General features: G+C 40.3%; 1 protein-coding gene across 3 annotated transcripts in view; it reads left to right on the top strand.

Moving 5' to 3' along the window:
- Nucleotides 1-21232, top strand: part of DAB2 (DAB adaptor protein 2) — a 52048-nt gene extending 30816 nt beyond the window's left edge. For 2 of the 3 annotated variants that reach the window (XM_081940083.1, XM_081940081.1), the window contains exons 3-15: nucleotides 1007-1146; nucleotides 2031-2129; nucleotides 3626-3757; nucleotides 4704-4787; nucleotides 6542-6565; nucleotides 6656-6703; nucleotides 6939-7001; nucleotides 8922-9548; nucleotides 12977-13133; nucleotides 13738-14265; nucleotides 15745-15860; nucleotides 17523-17600; nucleotides 19930-21232. In XM_081940083.1, the coding sequence (XP_081796209.1) occupies nucleotides 1007-1146; nucleotides 2031-2129; nucleotides 3626-3757; nucleotides 4704-4787; nucleotides 6542-6565; nucleotides 6656-6703; nucleotides 6939-7001; nucleotides 8922-9548; nucleotides 12977-13133; nucleotides 13738-14265; nucleotides 15745-15860; nucleotides 17523-17591 (2087 nt within the window). In that variant the 3' untranslated portion in view covers nucleotides 17592-17600; nucleotides 19930-21232. The remainder of the gene's footprint in view (nucleotides 1-1006; nucleotides 1147-2030; nucleotides 2130-3625; nucleotides 3758-4703; nucleotides 4788-6541; nucleotides 6566-6655; nucleotides 6704-6938; nucleotides 7002-8921; nucleotides 9549-12976; nucleotides 13134-13737; nucleotides 14266-15744; nucleotides 15861-17522; nucleotides 17601-19929) is intronic. The other variant, XM_081940082.1, reaches the window with a different exon arrangement.
- Nucleotides 21233-21726: the final 494 nt, after the last annotated feature.

Below are 21726 nucleotides of genomic sequence, written 5' to 3'. Positions count from 1 at the left end.
AAAGGCAGGTCATTTCTGAAACCACCTGGAAAACACTTTAGGAAACAGCCTGGTGGAGATCAAAATAGGAGGGAGGACCTGGTTTCAGTCCAGTTTGAATCAGACTGCACTCATAATTTGGTCCTTGGGATTGGGATACATACTTCTCTGATGCAGAAAATGCATGGAAGTATCTGAGTAAATAGCAACTGGGAAAGCAGATAGTAGGAGGAGTCGTTTGCAGGGAACACTTGTAGGAGAGGAAAATATGTGAAAGTTACAACAAAGTTCATGCCACATGTATGTTGAGCATTTGCAAACCGATGCAAGAACAGAAAACGAACTCTGGAAAACGCAACGATAAAACGAATAGATTTGGTGGATCCAGTGGTCCAATGTGCAGCAAACCTTGAACCTGATGCTTATGAATCTTTAATATATTTTATAGGGTACTAAAATATACACCGGTCTCTTGAATCTCCATCTATCCTTTTTACTTTATGTTATTATGAAGTCATTGGAATCTTGCATTAGACTGCCATCTTATGGTCTTGCTGTAGATAGCAGAATTATTTGACTTCAAGAACTGGTTAGCCAACCTTGGCTCTTCCAACTTTTATGTGTGTGTAACCTTCTGTTCAGAGAATTGACCCTTTGTGCTCCTCTATACACAATTATAGCTCAAATATATTTATGGCTAGTGCAACACGGAAGAATTACTAACATGCTGAATGTCTGCTCATTGCATTCAGCAGAAGTGCTAATAATTTATGCAATACAATACACCAGGGGTGTCCAAACTTGGGAACTTTAAGACTTGTGGACTTCAACTCCCAGAATTCCCCAGCCAGCCTGGCTGGGGAATTCTGGGAGTTGAAGTCCACAAGTCTTAAAGTTCCCAAGTTTGGACACCCCTGCAATACACCGATCAGGGGCACTGGCTGTGATAAAATGCGTACTGTACTCTGTTATCTGTAGCCACAGCAAGAGTTCAGATGGGCTTACATGAGTTAAACTGGCTTTTCAGGATTGGAAAAGACAGAGGAATTCCTTTTGGCCAGATTTCAAGGTGATGGGGTAAAGTACAAGGCCAAATTGATTGGTATTGATGATGTTCCAGAAGCAAGAGGAGACAAAATGAGCCAAGATTCAATGATGAAATTAAAGGTAGGTTTGACTCATTCCTTGCAAATTTAAGTCTTATTAAACTTAGAGATAATGTCCTATCATGTACATAGATACGGCTTTTTGTCTAAGAAGACCATCTCTAGCATTGGAGATGATGGATAGTAGATGCTTGGTGATCTCTGGGCTTGATTGTTTTCTTGCAGGCATTTCATTGCCCAACTAGGTAACCGCATCAGTGCTCTCTTAGGGATAGTGATGGGTCGTCGACAGTGGACAGGATGTGCTTGCAAATCTAGATTTACCAGAATTTTTTGAGCTATTCATTATTGCATCTTGACAAGACATAATTTGGAGATGGATCAAATGTCATGTTTGTGTGACTTTTATCAAACAAGTGTTTGAAGAAGAGAAAAATATCTAGAATTTCCACAAAATAAAATAAAAAATAGAAACCTTGCTAGAACAAGTGTTTTGAGTCTTGTATAAATTGTGTTCAACTTTCTGGCTTTTCTTCATATTTTCCATCAGAAAGCTTTATTTACTGGGCCAGGGAAAGTAAGATTCAAGGCTTGTGTTTTTTGTAACCTAGGTAAAAAATGTTGATAAATCGCCATATTTTGAAAAGTAAGAGTTCATTATGCTGCATCCCAATCCATCAGGAATGTAAAAATGAAGGGATGTATTGGATCCAGCCAGTCAAGGCAGGCATAACTTTGTGGCTTTATTTTTTTGGGGGGGATGGAAGCACTAAAAGACTCAAATGGTTTTTATGTGCTCTTTTAAGAAAAAAAAATGCAAAGTGAAGTAAACCGATTTGAATAACGACACTTTTTTTTACTATTTTATTTAATTTTATTATTTAATTTTATTATTTAATTTTATTATTTATTATTTTATATAATATGCTGGCTTTTGATTTCTAGGGAATGGCAGTTGCAGCCCGTTCCCAGGGACAGCACAAGCAGAAAGTATGGGTGAACATCTCTCTTGCTGGAATCAAGATCATGGATGAAAAGACTGGGGTGAGTTCTATGTCCAATAGGGGGAATCTGATTCTGTTTAGAGGCCTACCTGCTTATTGAAACAAGGGAAGGCTAGTTTTCACTCTAAATCTTTATTATTCTCAAGCACTGTGTCTAAATCATGGGGTCTCCAACCTTGGCAACTTTAAGACTTGTGGACTTCAACTCCCAGAATTCCAGCTTTGCTGGCTGAGGAATTCTGGGAGTTGAAGTCCACAAATCTTAAAGTTGCCAAGGTTGGAGATCCCCTGATCTAAACTGAAGCTGGAGTTGCTTCAATAAAGTGAAATAGCCATGTTAGAATGGAGAAACTAATTATGCACCTGGATTAAGTATATCCTGTTCTTAACTTTAAAAACATTACCTGCCTGCAAACGCTTGCTGCACTTTGTGAATCACCATGTAAAATTGGGTTAGCTCTGATTTGCAAACAGCAAATGGGGAACTAAACATTGAGTCACTTCTTTTGTTAGGTCAAAGGAAAAGCAACTACTGTAACATCTTCAATCACTATCTGACTTCTTGTCTTATATTCCTTGTTCTAAACTGAAACTTAACTTCTCTTATATTAAATACTTTTGACCCTCGTAACAGTATATTGAATTTCTGGTTCTATGATCGGCATATATGACTTATTCAGGAGGACTTAGTTTTTTGGTACTGGTAATTCAAAATACATGTTAGACTATAATGCAGTTCATTGGATTTTTGCTTAGGGTAATGTATAGACCCAGTCAGTATGATTTAGTCAGCCAAATAAACTAAGGTTAAACAGTTATATAGAGGGACGTGGTGACTCAATGGCTAAGATGCTGAGTTTGTCAATTAGAAGGTCGGCAGTTCACTGGTTCGAATCTCTAGTGTCATGTAACAGAGTGAGCTCCCGTTACTTGTCCCAGCTTCTGCCAACCTAGAAGTTTGAAAGCACGTCAAAAATGCAAGTAGAAAAATAGGAACCACCTTTGGTGGGAGGGTAACATCGTTCCATGTGCCTTTGGTGTTTAGTCATGCCGGATACATGGCCACGGAGACATCTTTGGACAGCGCTGGCTCTTCGGCTTTGAAACGGAGATGACCACCACCACCCCGTCCCCAAGCCAGGAACTACTAGCATATATGTTCAAAGAGAACCTTTACTTTTACCTAAACAGTGATATGTGACTCAGTGTTTTATCCATCAGAGTAAAAAAATGTTTTAGAATTATTGAACATCAGCTAAAGTAAACAAGAGTGGCAGCAGTCTCGATTAGAAAACAGGTTATCCTCTTTAAGAGGTATGAACTTCAACTCCCAGAATTCCCCAGTCAACCCTGCTGCCTGGAGAATTCTGGGAGTTGAAGTCCGTGTCTCTTAAATTGGCCCAGGTTGAGAAAAACTGGGATAAACAATTAAGCGTGATATGCAAACTTGTCAAATTGCTTGTCCTGAGCTCTGATTACTTTGACAAGGGATTATGCCATTCATGGTTAGTTCTATGTCACTTGGTTTGATTCTAGGTTATTGAACATGAGCATCCAGTCAACAAAATCTCTTTCATTGCTCGAGATGTGACTGATAACCGAGCCTTTGGCTATGTCTGTGGGGGAGAAGGGCAACACCAGTTCTTTGCCATCAAAACATCACAACAAGTAAGAGAATAATAACGCAAGAGTAATGATTGGAATAAGGGACGTGGCTAAGATGCTGAACCTGTCGATCAGAAAGGTCAGCAGTTTGGCATTTCGAATCCCTAGTGCTACATAATGGAGTGAGCTCCCGTTACTTGTCCCAGCTTCTGCCAACCTAGCAGTTTGAAAGCATGTAAAAATGCAAGTAGAAAAATAGGAACCACTTTTGGTGGGAAGGTAACAGTGTTCCGTGTGCCTTTGGCGTTTAATCATGCCGGCCACATGACCACAGAGATGTCTTCGGACAGCGCTGACTCCTCGACTTTGAAACAGAGATGAGCACCGCCTTCTAGAGTCGGGAACAACTAGCACATATGTGCGAGGGGAATCTTTAGCTTTAGCTTAATGATTGGAATAGAGGCTACTGTCCCTTGCTGTCAATTGCCAATACAAGGAAGGGAAATGTGACACTTCCCCCCAGTCCAAAAAGATTGCCCATCTCTGGTGTACGATAAGTTCTGTGACTCAGCTGCAGGTTCTCCCTGAATGTGCTCTATTCATAAGCATGTTCTTTGGACAGTCATGTCTAATGAAATTCCTATGGGATTGATCTATTAATAATAATTTGTGGAGGGAAGGAGCTAGTTATTGCATTCAGAGGGCACATGAGATGCATAATGGAGCAACACTTGGAAACGAGCTATGCTTCATTCTGACTCAGAATTATGGCCCAGGTTCGTTATTCCTTAGATCTCCAAGAAAGATGACTCTAGAGAATTGTAGAGTTGATTAATAGCTGTGAGACTACACAATTCCTCTTAGTTCTCCAGGCCTGGGGTGATCTTTTCTTCTTGGATGGTGCTTAGCACAATCATTTATATTTCTTGAAACTATATATGTGTCATGCCAGCCCGCAAATTCACTGCTTTTTAGAAAATGCATCTCAAAATGGGCTCTCTTTTCTTAGGCTGAACCTCTAGTTGTAGATCTGAAGGATCTCTTCCAAGTAATCTATAACATGAAGAAAAAAGAAGAGGACGATAAGAAGAAGGTAACGCTGCTTCATGGTAGACTCAACAGATGTCAGACGACATTGTAATTGGATACAAAGCTGGAAAATGCTTCGGTTGATTCCCAAATGTTTGCCACGTCTTGAACTTCTAATTTAATTATAGGGTTGTATAGTATCTTCAAAGGGGCCCTTTGCTTGGATAAAAGTCCGAGCATGTGGCTTGCACATAAATACTGTGGTGCTTTGCTCTTAATTGGTAGCCGGAACGTGGTACATCAATTGACAACAGTGGCTTTTGTCAACTGTAGTGGCAAGGGAGGGAAGGAGCTATGACTCTCCCAGAGCTCTCATTGGCTGCAGAACCACAAAGCTGCATTTCATTGATTCAGCACAGCCTGCCATTCAAACTTAGGAAAATGCTTTCCTTTTTCAAAGCGTGAATGTTTGTTGCCAGTCTGGGTGGAGGGGGAATTTGAGAGGCCTCTTTGATCGGAGCACTGGTGAAATTCATTTCTTTTTTTACTACCGGTTCTGTGGGCGTGGTTTGGTGGGTGTGGCAGGGGAAGGATACTGCAAAATCCCCATTCCCTCCCCACTCCTGGGGGAAGGATATAGCAAAATCTCCATTCTGGGACCAGTCAGAGGTGGTATTTGCCCGTTCTCCGAACTACTCAAAATTCAGAACCTGCTGAATTTCACCCCTGGATTGGAGTGCCCCAGAGGGCCCCACCGTCCATGTCCGTTAGCACCCATAGCTTGCTGCTAGAAAGCACACGCACTACCCAGATACAGCCTTTAATTTAAAAATAGGTGATGATAATTGTGCTGATATTATATTGGATATTACACTTATATCTAGACCAGGGGTGTCCAAACTTGGGAACTTTAAGACTTGTGGACTTCAACTCCCAGAATTCCCCAGCCAGCATGGCTGGCTGGGGAATTCTGGGAGTTGAAGTCCACAAGTCTTAAAGTTCCCAAGTTTGGACACCCCTGGTCTAGACACTGTTTAAACAAACAATAACAACCACAAGATAATATAAAACCAGTGCCCACAATACAGGTAGTCTTCGACATACAACCCCAGTTGAGCCCAAAATTTGTACCAAGTGACACACTTATTAAGTGAATTCATCCCATTTTTATGACCTTTCTTGCCACAATTGGTAAGTGAATCACTGTACTTGTTAATTTAGTAACACACTTGTTAAGCGAATGCAGCTTTCCCCTTGGCGTTGCTTGTCAGAAGATTGCAACACTGCAACAGTCATAAATGTGAGTCAATTTCCAAGCGTCCAAATTTTGATCACATGACCACGGGGGTGCTGCAACGATCGTAAGTTTGAAAAACAGTCATACGTCACTTTTTTCAGTGCTGTTGTAATTTCAGTCACTAAATGAACTCTTGTAAGTCGAGGACTATCGTGTTTCCCCCCAAAATAAGACAGGGTCTTATTTTCTTTTGACCCCCAAAATAAGTGCTTGGCCTTATTATTTTTGAGGTGCAGGAGGCGGCAAATGTGGTCACCTCATGTCTGCTGCTGTGTTGCAATATTTTGGGGGGCGGGCTTATTTTAGCACATGCGCTCAAAAGCCCAATTGGGCTTATTATCCAGGGAGGTTTTATTTTCAGGGAAACAGGGTACCTGTATAATCATCTTAAAACACCAGGACGCTGGATGGGGAATTCTGGGTGTTGAAGTCCACATGTTGTAGAGTTGCCAAGTTTGAGAAACACTGAACGACTTTTCATGAATATTCCTGATGCAAGTTTTTTTCCCCTTCTATTTCAGAATGAAGAGGCCAGTAAAACTGAGGTAAGAAAGACGTGTCTTATGGGGCAAGTTATATATCAGAGATCCTAGCAATAGATTTCTTAAACCTGACTTACTTTTGTTTTCTTCCAGAATGGTAATGATGAAGCAATTACTGATCAAGTTGGCAAAATAAAGTTGGTATGTAGAACTTTCTAACTTGAAGAGCAAGTTAATAGGCTTCTGAGTAGTGGTTAAACCAGAATGGGCCACGTTATTGCCCCAAACTTTGAACTGATATAGCTAGTTTGTCTCATAGCTTAATGCAACAGCAGCTTGGTTTTTTTCCAACATTCCTGTGTCTGCTGTTGTTTGGACTTGTGTGATTTATAGATTGAAGTGTGGAATCCTAACTGTTACAAACTTTGTACTTTAGGGTGTCGACCAGATGGATCTATTTGGAGACATGTCTACTCCTCCTGACCTCAACAGTCCCACAGTGAGTAGTAAATGATTACCTTCTCAAAAATCAGCAACATTTTGAAAGTCCTCTTCAATGTTCTCCTTTCGTGCCTGGATGATGAAGTGATCCTCTATAGACAGTCCTCTGTTCAAATGGTCTTGATGGAGGGACCAAACAAATTGCAGATTGTACTATTGATCTATGCCAGAGGCTGATTTATAGCTTTGTATATAAGGATTGATCAGGATCTAAGGAAGAATGCCTAGCATAAGTTGAGTTTGCATATAAAATACATTTGGCTGGCTTGAGGAATAATGATAACTTAATGAGAATACAGAAACACATTGGCAGTCCAGAAGGTTATAATAAAGGAAAGAAAGAAGCTTGGAGGAAGAGATATGGAAACATTTAGCAGAGTTTATTTAAAGAAACTGTTTTGATGCACTTGGTTTGATAATTGGCTAGAATTTGGAAAGCTCTTGATCAAACACTGCTATGAGCAAGTCGTCATGATATCCAACATTGCCTGTTCAGGGCTGTTTTGGGGTACAAGCCCTTCTAGCTTCCTCCTCCTACCACTGTTACATAATCAGGTATGGATAATCGTGATCTCCAGTGGGAATGTTTTCACAACACATAAAGCCAATCCAGTTGATGAATGTGGAAATGCATTCAGCAACCTAAACTCATGGCTCCTTGTTATAAACTGTGGCTTTTTGGTGGCTGAGTCTACTGTCTGTATTTGGAAGAGTCATCGTTTCTTGTTAGAATGAATGAGAATTTAAAGTCTTGTCTAATTGTTATTTTTCTTGTAGCTCATGCTAACTATAAATGATGCCTACTCTGATGTTTAACCTATGCTTAAGTCATAGAAAGAAAAACGTGGTTAAAGAATTACCGAAACGGTTGATATCAGGACTGTTTTTATATATTTATTATTTTAGTGAATTGTGTGCTGTCAAAAGACACTTTTTTGTGAGATGGATGGCCCTATAAACGTGATCATTCAATAAATAAAGCAGGAGATTTCCGTGTTTTTCAGGGTATAAGACATACCTTTCCCCCCCAAAAAAGAGAGTGAAAATGTGAGTATGTTTTATATACCAAATGTAGCCCCACCCATCCCCACCAGAGGCCCAAAACATGAAGCATGGAGGCAGAAATGGTCTGTGGCAATCCCTGCAGCCTGGAACAGCTGATTAGGGGTATTCCAGCAGTCTGATCCACCCGCCAATCAGCTGTGATTAATCAGGCTGCAATAAGTGCTGAATCTGGCTTGGGTGGTCAGAGTTTGCAGCAGCAATCGTATTCAGAAAGCACAGTAACTGATTCAGCAAGATTCTAAATAATAATAATATACAATACATTACCAAAAGCAGGTTTTCCAAGGTAGCAGTAAATACAAGCAAAACGCAAGCAGTTTCACTTTCAGTTCTCAGCTAAGCCAGTCTCCTTCCTGTCTCCTTGTTGATCACACAGCAAATTTCAGAGTCCAAATAGCCCTCATTGGCTGACTTAGCTGCTATGCCTATTCATTGGCTCACCTTGTTACCATGTGTCAGCTGAATACCATGGATGCTGATAGGCAGAGGCAGAATTTTTTTTCTTATTATTTTCCTTCCCAAAAACTAAGGTGCGTCTTATACTCCTGAGCGTCTTATACTCCGAAAAATACAGCAGGTGCTTGTCCATGTATGTCTCCCAACCAATGATTGGTTTGGTGTATTATTATCCATTATAAATCCCAACTGAGGTTGAACAGCTGACTCAATAACTTCACAGTAGGGTGATACTTAAAAAAAAGGAGAGCAGCAAAGTGCCTTTCTGTCATAGACGCACATTTTCTATATTTAAAAAAATCCATTTCAAATCTGCTTGCTTATCATTGTTTTTAATCAAGAGCTCATGAGACTACTTGCCCATGTGCTAATCTGTCTTCTTTCCCAAACCTAACAGGAGGAGGAAAAAGAGATCCTATTAGTGGATTTAAACTCTGAGATTGAGGCCCCTCCAACTTCTCTCAAAGGGGAGGACCTTTTCTTGAACGACATCACGCCTTCCCTGCCATTGCCAAAGCTACAGCCGCCTTTCTTGCCTGAAAATGCTTTCTCTGCAAACCTCAGCTTCTTTCCTACCCCCAGTCCTGACCCTTTCCGTGACGATCCTTTCACGCCAGCTGACCAATTGTCACCCCCTTCCCTTGATTCTTCTTTAAAACCTTCCGGTCAGAAGATGGAGAACAGTGGTGTGAATGGGGACATAGACTACTTTGGGAAAGAGTTTGATCAGATTTCCAACCGGACTAGCAAGCAGGAAATGCCGGCCAGCCAATGGTTGCTTGAAAGTAAATCAGCACATTTAGCGGTGAAGACATCCGATGGGGTGCCGGAGAGAGAACAGAATGGTTTCGCGGCCAAATCCCCCTTGAGTGTCTTTGCAGAAAGCTCTCCCAAAGGAACACCTGTGCTGAATGGGTTACGGCTAGACTCTGATAGCAGCCACCTGTCAGTGCCACAAGACTCCATCACGATTAGCCCACCTCCGCAAAGTACAAAGCCAGGAAGAGGAAGGAGGACTGTTCAGGTGAACGTTGGGGCATGCACAAAGTGGTAATATGCATGTTTTCTACTTGGAGTAGGTGAAGGAACTTCTTTCCCTCTTTTCCTGAAAGCTCTGCTGGCAAGAAAGCTTTCCTTAATCGTCACTCTATAAATGCTGCAGCCACTGTGAACTTAAAATTTTCTCTGTAGAATCATCCTTTCCTAACCTTGCTTTCTTTCTCCTAACGCTGCCATATATTTATATCTTGGGTAAGTAAGATGCTTGGAACTAGTTATTGCATGCATTAAGCATATTGTTTTGGAAGAAACAAAGTGTTTTCCTTGTACAGTTCAAGTAGCAGAATCGGGTATGGGATGATCAACCATGTATAGTCAACCTCAAAGGTCTGGAAGTGAGGTCAAGGAGATACATAAACAACCCTGGTTTTCTGATAGAAACTGAAACTAGTGCAGGTTAACCCTCCTGAAAACCATACCTTGTCTTAATTAAGAACAATAGACCCCCAGCAGTCTAGTACTAATGAGAACCATCTCAACTTATAGGCTTGGACTGAAAGATTTTTCAGGAATGTAGCATTTTCATTTTTTAAAGAAGGTATATACGGCAGGTGATTAAAACTAGAAGTGTGCATGAGAGTTGAGTGAATACCATCAATTCAGGCTGCTTTAGATTGATTTTTTTTTGCAACTCTGTGAGGCAAAAGCAGCCCAGACACAGGTATATGAATTGGAGCAGGGGTAGTGGGATTCAAATAATTTAACAACTGGTTCTCTGTCCTAATGATTTCTTCCAACAACCAGTTAGTTAACAACCGGTTTTCCTGAAGTGGTGCGAGCTGGCTGAATTCCACCACTGAATTGGAGGTGCAAGGAATACAATCTTCAAAACCAAAACTGATTTATGTCATACCTGATTTTTCTCTCCCCAATAAAAGAAGAGATAAGAGACAATAAAACCAATATTAAAATAAATGAAAACCTGCTTGCAGAGGAGTTGCAGAATGACCTTCCCTGAATCTGGATATTTGCTTATACCCTCTGCATGTACCAATCCGAAATTAAGTATAATTGATCTTTGAAGAAGGAATAGTTGAACGTGCAAACTTGTCCTATTCCTTCTTTATTTGGAAAGATAGGTTGGTTGGTTGATTGACTGATTGATTGACAGACTAAAGTTAGCTCCCCCCCCCCATTTTAATGATTATGCTTTGGATTTTGGACTTAGGCCTATCTTAAAAATGTGTAAGTTTTAGCATTAACTATTGAGTGATTACAAGGCTTGTCCAATGTACTAGACCCATATCAGTTCAATAAAACAAAATCTTCCTGGAGCAAAACATTTTGTGTTATAATAAAATATTGCAACACTCAGCCTACTGAAGTTCTAAGATACAAAGTTCCACACTTTGTCTCCCAGAAAAAAAGTCTTACTGGCCAAGTCAGTTACCATTAGGCTTCTGTTGGATGTTAGATTTGGGCAAACAAAACATGCCTTATTGTACAATTGATAAGTTGGCTTAAGTTGGCCAAAGGTGCTGCTGAGGTTTATTTCCAGTAAAAGAAAATGTATGAATATGTAAATCTGGTTTGAACTATGGACTTCTTGGTGATCTCTCAGCTTGGGTGTTTGCTTGTATACATTTCATTACCCAACTAGGTAATGTCATCAGTTTGAGTAAATGTGAGGTTTATTATCTGTTTATAATAGTAGTTTCCCCTGCCAATTTTAGTGAGAGATTAGTTTCTTTCTTAATGGGTCTTTGATTAAAATATTGTTTTCTGCTTAATTGTTTGTCTGGTGTTGATCACTGCTTATCTGAGTGTTAGCTGCTGGAAGAAATGTGTTCTAGGTTGTTTGTTTCCTTCTTGGGTTTTTTTTTAATTCTCTGTTTTGAACTGCATGCAGTTTATCTCCATTTGTCTACTGATGATTGATTTGTCTGAATGCCAAGGCTACAAGAATTCCCTAGCATTTTTCAGGTGGGCTTGATCCTAAAGCATGGGTATCCATCCTTTTGGCTTGCCTGGGTCACACTGAATGAAGAGGAAATTTTTGGGGCCACAAATAAAGTATATAATACAGTAAATGTATATAAAATCATATAATAATATTAAAAGTTTGCAAACTTGTGGGACTGCATTATTAGCTGTTCATGGCAGCCATGGATTGGACAGGCCTAATCAAAAGTGTAACAGTTTGCCAGTTGAGACTTGGTTGAGACTGTCCATGTGTTCTGAAATTAAGGCATTTTTCAGGTTTATTTATTTTTATTGCACGTGGAAAGCATCTTTCCTATCTTTCCTATAAGAGCTGAGCACATGCTACCTGAGAGATAGATTGGGCTAAGACCAACTTGGCCATGACTTTCTATGGTTGATTGGATCATAGTTTCACTCAGTTTCCCAAATCCTAGTCCAAATGTTTTGCACTGATTACCGTATTTTTCAGAGTATAAGATGCACCAGAGTATAAGACGCACCTTAGTTCTTGGGGAGGAAAATAGGGGGGGAAAATCTGCCTACCAGGTATTCATCTGGCTAGAGTCCTTAGTCTGGTCAGCTTCAGCACATAGGTTTGCTGGTTTTGAGCACACGTGCTTTTTATTTGGGGATAAAAAACAGCTTCTAAAGCTAAAGCACAGCTGATCGTTGGAGAGAGAAGCAATGAGAAAAGCAGGCAAAGCCCAGAAGATTGCTTCACTCCTTAGCAAATTTTCAGCCTCTTTTAGGGGGGGGGGAGTGCTTCCTATACTCCGAAAAATATGGTAATTATCATTTTATTGCAAACTGGTTTGACTGTACCTGCATTGGACATGCAATGGCATCAACGCTAGCATTTAACCAATTAAAGGCGTGTTCATTTCTTCAGGAATATATTTTTAAAATGCTTCTGAGTTTCTATACAAAACTAATAGCTTCCCCAGGCATCACTCTTTGGGGGCTGTTTATTCAGTTTGTGTGTAGCCCAGTGCTTCTGTGTTAGAGAGAGACTGCTTGTCAAAAAGACACAAAATGTGTTCTTTGCAATAAAATGCTCTTGGCGGTTGATGTTGCACCATCATTTACAGGAAGTTGCACATGAAAGCTCTGTAGGCTATCGCTAAACATTGCAAAGTCTTTGTTGTTTTTCAGATGTTTAGAAAAGATTTTACCCAGTTAAAGGAGAATAGGGCTTGTATTAATGTTTTGCATCGCTATACCTGATATTTTCTGAAGCATGCCACTTAGTTTAATATGAACTCATTTTGTCTGGGAGTTGATCGCTCACGTCTTACATTTCTAGCTTGGTTTTGCTGCTGGAATGTCACAATGCTGCTGAGCCGATTGGGGTGCTGGTAGCATAAAGCACGATTGAAGACCCTTAACTCCAAATAACAGACGTCTTTCTGTGCAAAAACAACCCCCAGCCTTTCTAATGAAGGCTCCCTCTGGTGTTTGATTTTTTTCTAGAATGCAGCCAGCGACTTGTTTGGTCCTGATATTTTTGCTCCTGGATATTCTGTAACCCATACTCTGACTACAGCAGGACAGCCTTCCGGTGTGCCAACTAACCCACTAGACCTCTTCAAAACCAATCCTCCCACAGCAGCTCCCATACCTGGACTAGGTTGGTAAAGATTGTGAAACACAAACCTAACTTACATATTGGCTGGGTATATTGAATTCATGCACGTCTTCGTTTATGGTCCAGGGTGTTATGCAAACCCATTAAAAAGGGAGTTTGCGAGGTAAGCAGTAGATTGGTTAATTGTGGTGAAATATGTCAAGAGACGTGGTGATTCAGTGGCTAACACGCTGAGCTTGTCGATCAGAAAGGTCGGCAGTTCAACGGTTCGAATCCCTAGTGCTGCATAACGGGGCGAGCTCCTGTTACTTGTCCCAGTTCCTGCCAACCTAGTTTGAAAGAATGTAAAAATGCAAGTAGAAAAATAGGGACCACCTTTGGTGGGAAGGTAACAGCGTCCCGTGCGCCTTCGGCATTTAGTCATGCCGGCCACATGACCATGGAGACGCCTTCGGAAAGCACTGGCTCTTCAGCTTTGAAACGGAGATGAACACCGCCCCCTAGAGTTGGGAACAACTAGTACTTATGTGCGAGGGGAACCTTTACCTTTACCTTATGGTCGACATTTATGAAATCATATCGATAATGGGTTTTTTAGTTGTCCAATGATGAGTTTACTTAAATGAGTCATTTTATTCTTCCCCAGGTGGCCTGCCAACATCAGCATCCCCAACACCAGCATGGGGCCCCCAGTCTACGGCCTTCGGTCAGCCAACCCCAGTGTTTCCTGGAACTGCTCTGAGTGCTCAGCCAGTGAAATTTGCACCATCTCTCGGTTTTGGTGCTACTCAACAAGCACCTGGTTGGGGCCAGCCAGGCCAGACTCCAGCTCCTGATCCCTGGAGTCAATCTGTGTGTGTTTCTTCATCCAATGCATGGGCGCAGCCTCCTCCTAGTGGGAACCCTTTCCATATCAACATGTTTCCACCTTCTCTGGCATCTCACCCTCCGTCTATGTTGTCCTCCATGTCATCTACTAGCCCTCCTCCTCCTCAGTTGCCTCCTAGAACTGCACCACAGAAGGAGTGCAGTGTAAAAAAAGAAAGCGATGCCTTTACTGCTTTAGATCCTCTGGGTGATAAAGAGATAAAAGATGTCAAGGAGATGTTCAAAGACTTCCAGCTGACGAAACCACCCGCTGTGCCTGCCCGGAGAGCAGAACAGCAACAACCAGGTAACAAAATAGAGGTTCCTGAAGATGTGGCTGACCACAATCTCATTGGTCTCATTAAATAACCTTCTAGTTCAGTGGTGGGATTCAAATTTTTTTACGACCGGTTCTGTGGGCATGGCTTGGTGGGTGTGGCAGGGAAAGGATACTGTAAAACCTCCATTCCCTCCCCACTCCAGGGGAAGGATACTGCAAAATCCCCATTCCCTCCCAATCAGCTGGGACTCCGGAGGCAGAGAATAGATGGGGGCGAGGCCAGTCAGAGGTGGTATTTACCGGTTCTCCAAACTACTCAAAATTTCCGCTTCCAGTTCTCCAGAACTGGTCAGAAGCTGCTGAATACCACTTCTGTTCTAGTTCTATATCAAACCTCTTCTTGACCATAGATTTATTGAGTGGCCTTGAATAAGCCATTTCTCTTATATTTGCTAAGTGACTGATGCAGAAATTGTGGTATGTGGTGGCATGTGGTGCATTGGACTTTGCTTTTCAATTTAATTAAGTCTGAGGTAATCGGTGCCTCAGTAGAGAACACTAGAAGTCTATAATATACCAGTATTCTCAATCTACGAAAATCTGTAGAGTTCAATACTCAGAATTCCCCAGTCACTGCTCAGAATTCTGGGAGTTGTTGACTACCAGGTGAAGAAGGGTGTTGTATATGCTGTCTTGGGTTGACAACAAATGTGGTGCAACTATAATCAAATAGATTACAGCTTTGAATTGACACCAGGAAGTCAGAAAGAAACATGTCTGCTTTCCTGAGGCAGCACGTGTCTCTCTTCTTCATCCACAAAGCCACCTTCCATTCCAGAATTCCTAACTTGCTAAAGAAAGTCACCTTCTTTATTTTACAATACTAGGAAAGTCAATTGGGATTTTCTTTTTCAAAAGCTTGTGATAATAAGCCAGTTCAGGGAAATCAAAATGAAAGCTGCAGGGCAATTGTACTAGACTGTGAGAATAACCTTGGGAGACAGGAGGGAGAGACGAAGCAAGGGCAATGATCAGCAAAATGATATCCCAGCCCATAAAAAGAACAGGAGTGAAGAAATAATGTCAGAAGAGACCCTCCCTAGTTCTCTTAGTAAAGACAAGGGAGGGGAGAAGTAAATATAATGTTAGCACACATTATTTTGGTTTCCTGTCTGGGCTAACTTAAAAGGCTGACACTAACACTATGCAACAAAATAAAACAACTAGGTCCCTGACTCCAAAGCTGATTTGTGTTGGTTGCATGAAATCTGGGGATCATGCATGTACAGTATGTGATGTTGGTTGCTTAGCTAGCCTTGACGTGGGAGTGTGAAGAAACACATTATGTATTGTTCTTGTGGAGGTATCCTCAATTTGGGTGCTGTTTCCTGTGAAGTTCATGTTTGATGCCAAACATGTGCTTCTTTGCTACATAATGAACTTCCTGGCGAACCTTTAATAATGTCATTTGGATACGTTAGAAGAGTGATCCTTTGTTCATCATAGGGCCTCTGAAGCCTGGACTGAGGATAAATGCTGCCCCACTTATTTCCAAGGCTGCTGAAGACCGTTTTGAGAATCCTTTCAAGATGGATCCTTTTGCTGCTCCCTCTCAAGGTTTAGTAAGTATCCGGACTCCATTTTACATGCAGTGACTGATAACATGGCTTAACTGTGGGCTAAGGAGATTTTTAAAAAATTGAACATCATAGAAACTTTATGCTCAAATAAATAGATGGTATTATGGCTTAACTCAGTGGTCCAGTACACACAAATATTAAGACAATGCCTGGATTGCCATAAAAAGTTAAACCACAAAACCCATGTTAGCCTAGCTTAGAATGTTGTGTGAAAAGACAAAAAGAAATATTACATATAGCTACGATCCAGTGTTTTCTCTCAAGTTGAAAAAAAGGGGGGCTCCTATAAGCTGTTAAACTGAATTACAAAAATGTGGCCTCTAATTGGGAGGAGCCAGAATGGGGGCGGGGGCTTCCCAGTAAAGTAGAAAGACTTTAATCTGAAAGTTCCCCGCACATGTGTACTAGTCGTTTCCAGCTCTAGGGGGCGTTGAACTGCTGATCTTTCTGATCGACAAGCTCAGCGTCTTAGCTACTGAGCCACCGTGTCCCAGGTTCTTCTTAGTGTACCTTAAAAAAAAGTTCTGATTCACATTTACAGAGAAAGACACTCCTTTTAATGGCCAAAGAGACTTTAACGTTCATCAAAAGTTGGCCCACCACATTTTTCAAGCCAGATTTAGTTACATAATCCAACATAACATTTATCTGTGTCAGTTACTCTTGTATAAGAAAATCCATAGCAGACGGATGGGTGGAAAAAATAGAATTCATACTTATTTGTTAATATCTAATAAGCTGATAATATTGGAAAAAGCTGCAGATACTTTTAATGAAACGGACACAGTGGCTCAGAGGCTAAGACGCTGAGCTTGTGGATCAGAAAGGTCGGCAGTTCAGCAGTTTGAATCCCCAGCGCCGCGTAACAGAGTGAGCTCCTGTTACTTGTCCCAGCTTCTGCCAACCTAGCAGTTCAAAAGCATGTAAAAATGAAAGTAGAAAAATAGGAACCACCTTTGGTGGGAAGGTAACAGCGTTCCGTTCCAGCCACATGACCATGGAGACGTCTTCAGACAGCGCTGGCTCTTTAGCTTTGAAATGGAGATGAGCACCACCCCCTAGAGTCGGCAACGACTAGCACATATGTGCGAAGAGAACTTTTATCTTTACCTTTACTTTTAATGAGACATATTTCAGGAAAGCCTTCTTGGTTCGTTTTTCCTACAATGATAATTTTAGAAGTATGAATAATTCTCAAGCTACCTTTGATCCACAACTAATAAGTTGGGTGTATTTAAACTGGGCTAGATGCGAGTAGATTGTACAGACTTCCTTGGTGCTGAACTAAATGAGCCATTAAACTGGACAAGTTTTGGGCCTGAAGCTATTGTGGCAAATATTTTGAAGTCCTCCATGTCCTACAGTTTTTCAAGGTGTTGAAATGCCGACATTGCTTGTCTTTCGTCTTTGCAAGAAATCTACATCTCAATTTTGTAACATGCAATCATTATGCTTAGTTTTCCCCTGAAAAGTATATGGTGGTAACATTAACTGCTAGAAAAGTAGTGCTTAGTTTTGCTTCTGTATGTTGAAAAATTCTAAAAATATAGGAGTGTTCAATGTACCTTTGGCTTGGGAAAACGTTTATCTGCAAAAATATCTTCAAATCATGGTGAATTTTTTTCTTTTTTTCCTTGTCTCCAGATTACAGCTCAACAACAGCAATTGTCTTCTGTTCCTTGTAATGACCCGTTTGGAAACCCATTTGCATAAATTGGGTTGGTAAGTGATACTTAATGTAGTTATTACTACTTAGCATATGATTAGAATATGACAGATGAGAATTAAACATATGCACATAATTCATATAATTGTATTCAAAACTTCTATGGGGAAAAGGCAGTGGCCTCATAATGGGATGTCCAGTTTAGATATCCCGCCAATCAGTTCTGGCATTCCTTCGTGCGGATCTTCTAGGAAACCAAAGAACACACATCCTGGGCAATCTTGCACAATATGGTTAATAGTTTGCATATTGGCACCACAATCGCTTCAAGGGTAATCTTTTCATTCCCACTGATACAAGGCAGAGGCACTTCTTCCAGTATCATATCTAATTCTGTACAATTTCATCCAGACAGAGGGAGGTACGGTCAGGCAACAAGGAGGTATCTTGGACCATTCCTCTCTCCAGGCATTCTCGGGGTTAAATTGAGTAGATGTTAAATGAATAGTGGTTTATTATGCTGGACGCTGTGCCTCAGTAGCTAAGACACTGAGCTTGTCAATCAGAAAGGTCGGCGGTTCGAATCCCTACCACCGCATAACCGAGTGAGCTCCTGTTACTTGTCCCAGCTTCTGCCAACCTAGCAGTTCAAAAGCATGTAAAAATGCAAGTAGAAAAATAGGAACCACCTTTGGTGGGAAGGCTACATGACCATGGAGACGTCTTCAGACAGCGCTGGCTCTTCGGCTTTGAAACAGAGATGAGCACTGCCCCCTAGAGTCTGGAACGACTAGCACGTATGTGTGAGGAGAACCTTTATCTTTTACTTTTATGCTGGCCAATTTAAATCTTGTGGTGGGCTATGCATTGTCCTGGTAAATAGGGAAGGCTGTGTTATTAAGCATCCTTGATTTCAGCCGACCAAGAGCTTCTTGTCTTCTAATATGGAGATGTATGATATTGCTAAGTACTGGTAACCAGTGCACAGGAGTGGGATGCAATGTGCCAGAGATGATATGCATTGTCCGGTGCAATTGGCCACTGGCCATTTGGGTGTGGGTGCTGTTAAGCCACATGGCTGGCACAATATTCAGCTGTGGAATAAACCAAAGCCACAGCTGTTGTTCCTAAGGTGTTAGCTTCAGCACGCCAAGGTGTCCCAGCTTTAATGTACTTAATGGATTTTAACAATGTATTTAATTTAAATCGATATATTTAATTTACTTAATGTAGTGGCAATCCTATTTAATTTTGGTTTTGAAAAACCCATTTGAACTCAATTGAATAATCAGCAACGTTTTAAGGCCCGATATATCAACATGGGCTTTTGACTGATGGCAGTCTCCTTAAATGGAAACAATTAAAAACAACAAATCTAAAGTTTTGTGAGAATATAAGATTCTCTTACACAAGATTTCAAAATTTCAGTGTTCTCCTTTGAAAATGTATGAGACTTTATTTGAGACTAGCTGATAACCTGTAATTGTCCAGGTATTTATTTATAAAGGGGAAATGTCCAGACAAAACATAATTTCTAATGTTGGATTTTCCCCCTTACCATAGGGAGCCCCCTTGTGGAATACTGTGAAGCACTACCATGGGAACTCCACTGTGCTGTACAGTATAAGTCATTTTATGGCAGTACAGTAGAATCCATTTGAAGGCACAACAGGCTATATACCATAACAGAACACATATTTCTAGGAGTTTTGGGGGTGTCTTATCCCCACAGTTGTTTCCAGAGAGTAAGTCATCTGTGTACCAAGTTTGATTGAAATTGCTCAAGGCATTCCAGAGTTATACTGGTACACACACACACACACAGAGAGAGAGAGAGAGAGAGAGAGAGCCATTTAGATAGATGATAGATGATAGATAGATAGATAGATAGATAGATAGATAGATAGATAGATAGATAGATAGATAGATAGATAGATAGATAGATAGATAGATAGATAGATAGATAGATAGATAGATAGATAGATAGATAGATAGATGATAGATAGATAGATAGATAGATAGATAGATAGATAGATAGATAGATAGATAGATAGATAGATAGATGATAGATAGATAGATGATAGATAGATAGATAGATAGATAGATAGATAGATAGATAGATAGATAGATAGATAGATAGATGATAGATGATGGATGGATGGATGGATGGATGGATGGATTTGACAATTTCACATGATTGATTCACATCTTACTCAATTATAAATGTTGCAAATATACTTTTGGAATACAGTGGGATATCCAGAGGTTCATGGGCATTATATTGTTCAATCCCATTATAAAGTACTCTGCAGTTAAATAAAACAAAAGCAATACTTGTCTATACATCCAGATAATCACCTTTTTAACAAAATTTGTTTCCCACAGCCCACCAAATGTGAAAAGAAAACAAGTGTTATGGAATGCAGCTCTGAGATGTTCACAATCCATCTCATTTCTCTTCACCACAAGTGGGTGTTATTGGCAAAACTATAACTGGATTGTTGGGTCAAACAGATGCAAGAAACAACTGGACACTGAGCTTACTGTCTTCAGTCTGCATTATCTGCCTCATTCAAGTTAAGACCTTGGAACTTCTTAAGCTAAGGAAGCAATTTGCTTGAGACCAAACTGGAACTGGTGGTAATTTTTAGCCCGTGTGGATGGAAGAAAACACTCTATGGTGTCTCTTATTCCCTCACTTTCCGTTTTCATCAATGCTTAGAAGCACTAAATGTGAAAAATGAAAGAGAAATTAATGGTTCTTTATGGACAAAGACACACAGATTTGTACTCACTTCTGCACAAGGGAAGACCAGGATGTCAGCAGCAATGAGTTGCCAACAACATAAAATAAAATAATCCAGTGCTATTGTAGAATTTTCCTACCAATATTACTACAATTTTAAAAAAAACCTTCTAGCACTCTATGTATGGCCCACCCAAATGTCAAGGTGAAAGAATATTTAAATTATGAAATGGGCAAATATTATATTACTCCTAACTGGTGAGTTCTAAAAATGCAATTGCTAGCTCCAAATTATGCAAATTGAGACATTTTGGTGGTATCTTGTCCAAGATTTGAAATGCTGTTCTCCTAGAACATATTTTGTTATGGATTGGTCTCTGGTAAAATTGTTGTTTTTGGATCAATGCCCCCCAAAAGGGTAGATACAAATACGAATAAGTGAGTTGTAACATAAGTTATTAAACTGGAAAGCAATTGTACTTTGAACAACTAGTCTGAACAAAATGATATTCATGTATATTAATTATGATATTGATAAAGGCTGATGATTCACTCTTTAAACAATAGGTTTAATAAACAATAAGTTGGACGAAGCTATTGTTAACAGCTGGGAATCTCTCCAGTACAGCATTTACCAATATGAACTTGAAATGGTATCCATGTTTAAATGTTTAGGTGAACGCAACAAGTTGATCTACTTCCTAAAACATGCCAAGTCTCCAGTGATCCGTTCAGCTCTGTATAATATTGCACATTCCTGTAATACAAATCTCTCTGTATTTGTGATTGTCTCAGACTGTAAATACAGAAACTACTTCTGGACTGTGTTACACTGTAAAAAGTACTCGGGTGTTCTGGCAATTAAATGTAACTTCATTTCAAATTGGCACTCAGAGGAAATGTTTGATGATTAAATATTTTCTTTACTTGTGTATAAAAGAACAGCTGCCTGGTGGACTAATTTCAGTTTAGTGATCAGATGAACTATTAAGTAGAACGATTTAATGAAACCAGGATTTTTAATTTCTCTAAAATATAAGCAGCCACTGAATCCCAGTGAATGGTGCTATTGATCCAGTGAGTTGGTATGCAACTCGAAGTTTTGTATGGATTATGGATTTACAGTTCAAAATAACCAAACAGTTGAAAACGAGGGTATCCTCTCTTGAGTGCTTATAGCTGTTGATCCTGTTCTTTTACCAACTAAGCATCTAAGTAGAGTCTTAGATAGCACTTAGCAATAGCACTTAGATTATATACTGCTTTATAGCCCTCTCTAAGTGGTTTACAGAGTCAGCGTATTACCCACAACAATCTGGGTCCTCGTTTTACCAAGGTTGGAAGGCTGAGTCAACCTGGAACCTGGTGAGATTCGAACTGCCAAATTGCAGGTAGCCGGCAGTCAGCAGAAGTAGCCTGCAGTACTGCATTCTAAC

The sequence above is a fragment of the Natrix helvetica genome (genome assembly GCF_964273705.1).
Source record: "Natrix helvetica genome assembly, chromosome: 2".
NCBI lineage: Eukaryota > Metazoa > Chordata > Lepidosauria > Squamata > Natricidae > Natrix > Natrix helvetica.
This window is presented reverse-complemented; position numbering and strand designations above follow the sequence as displayed.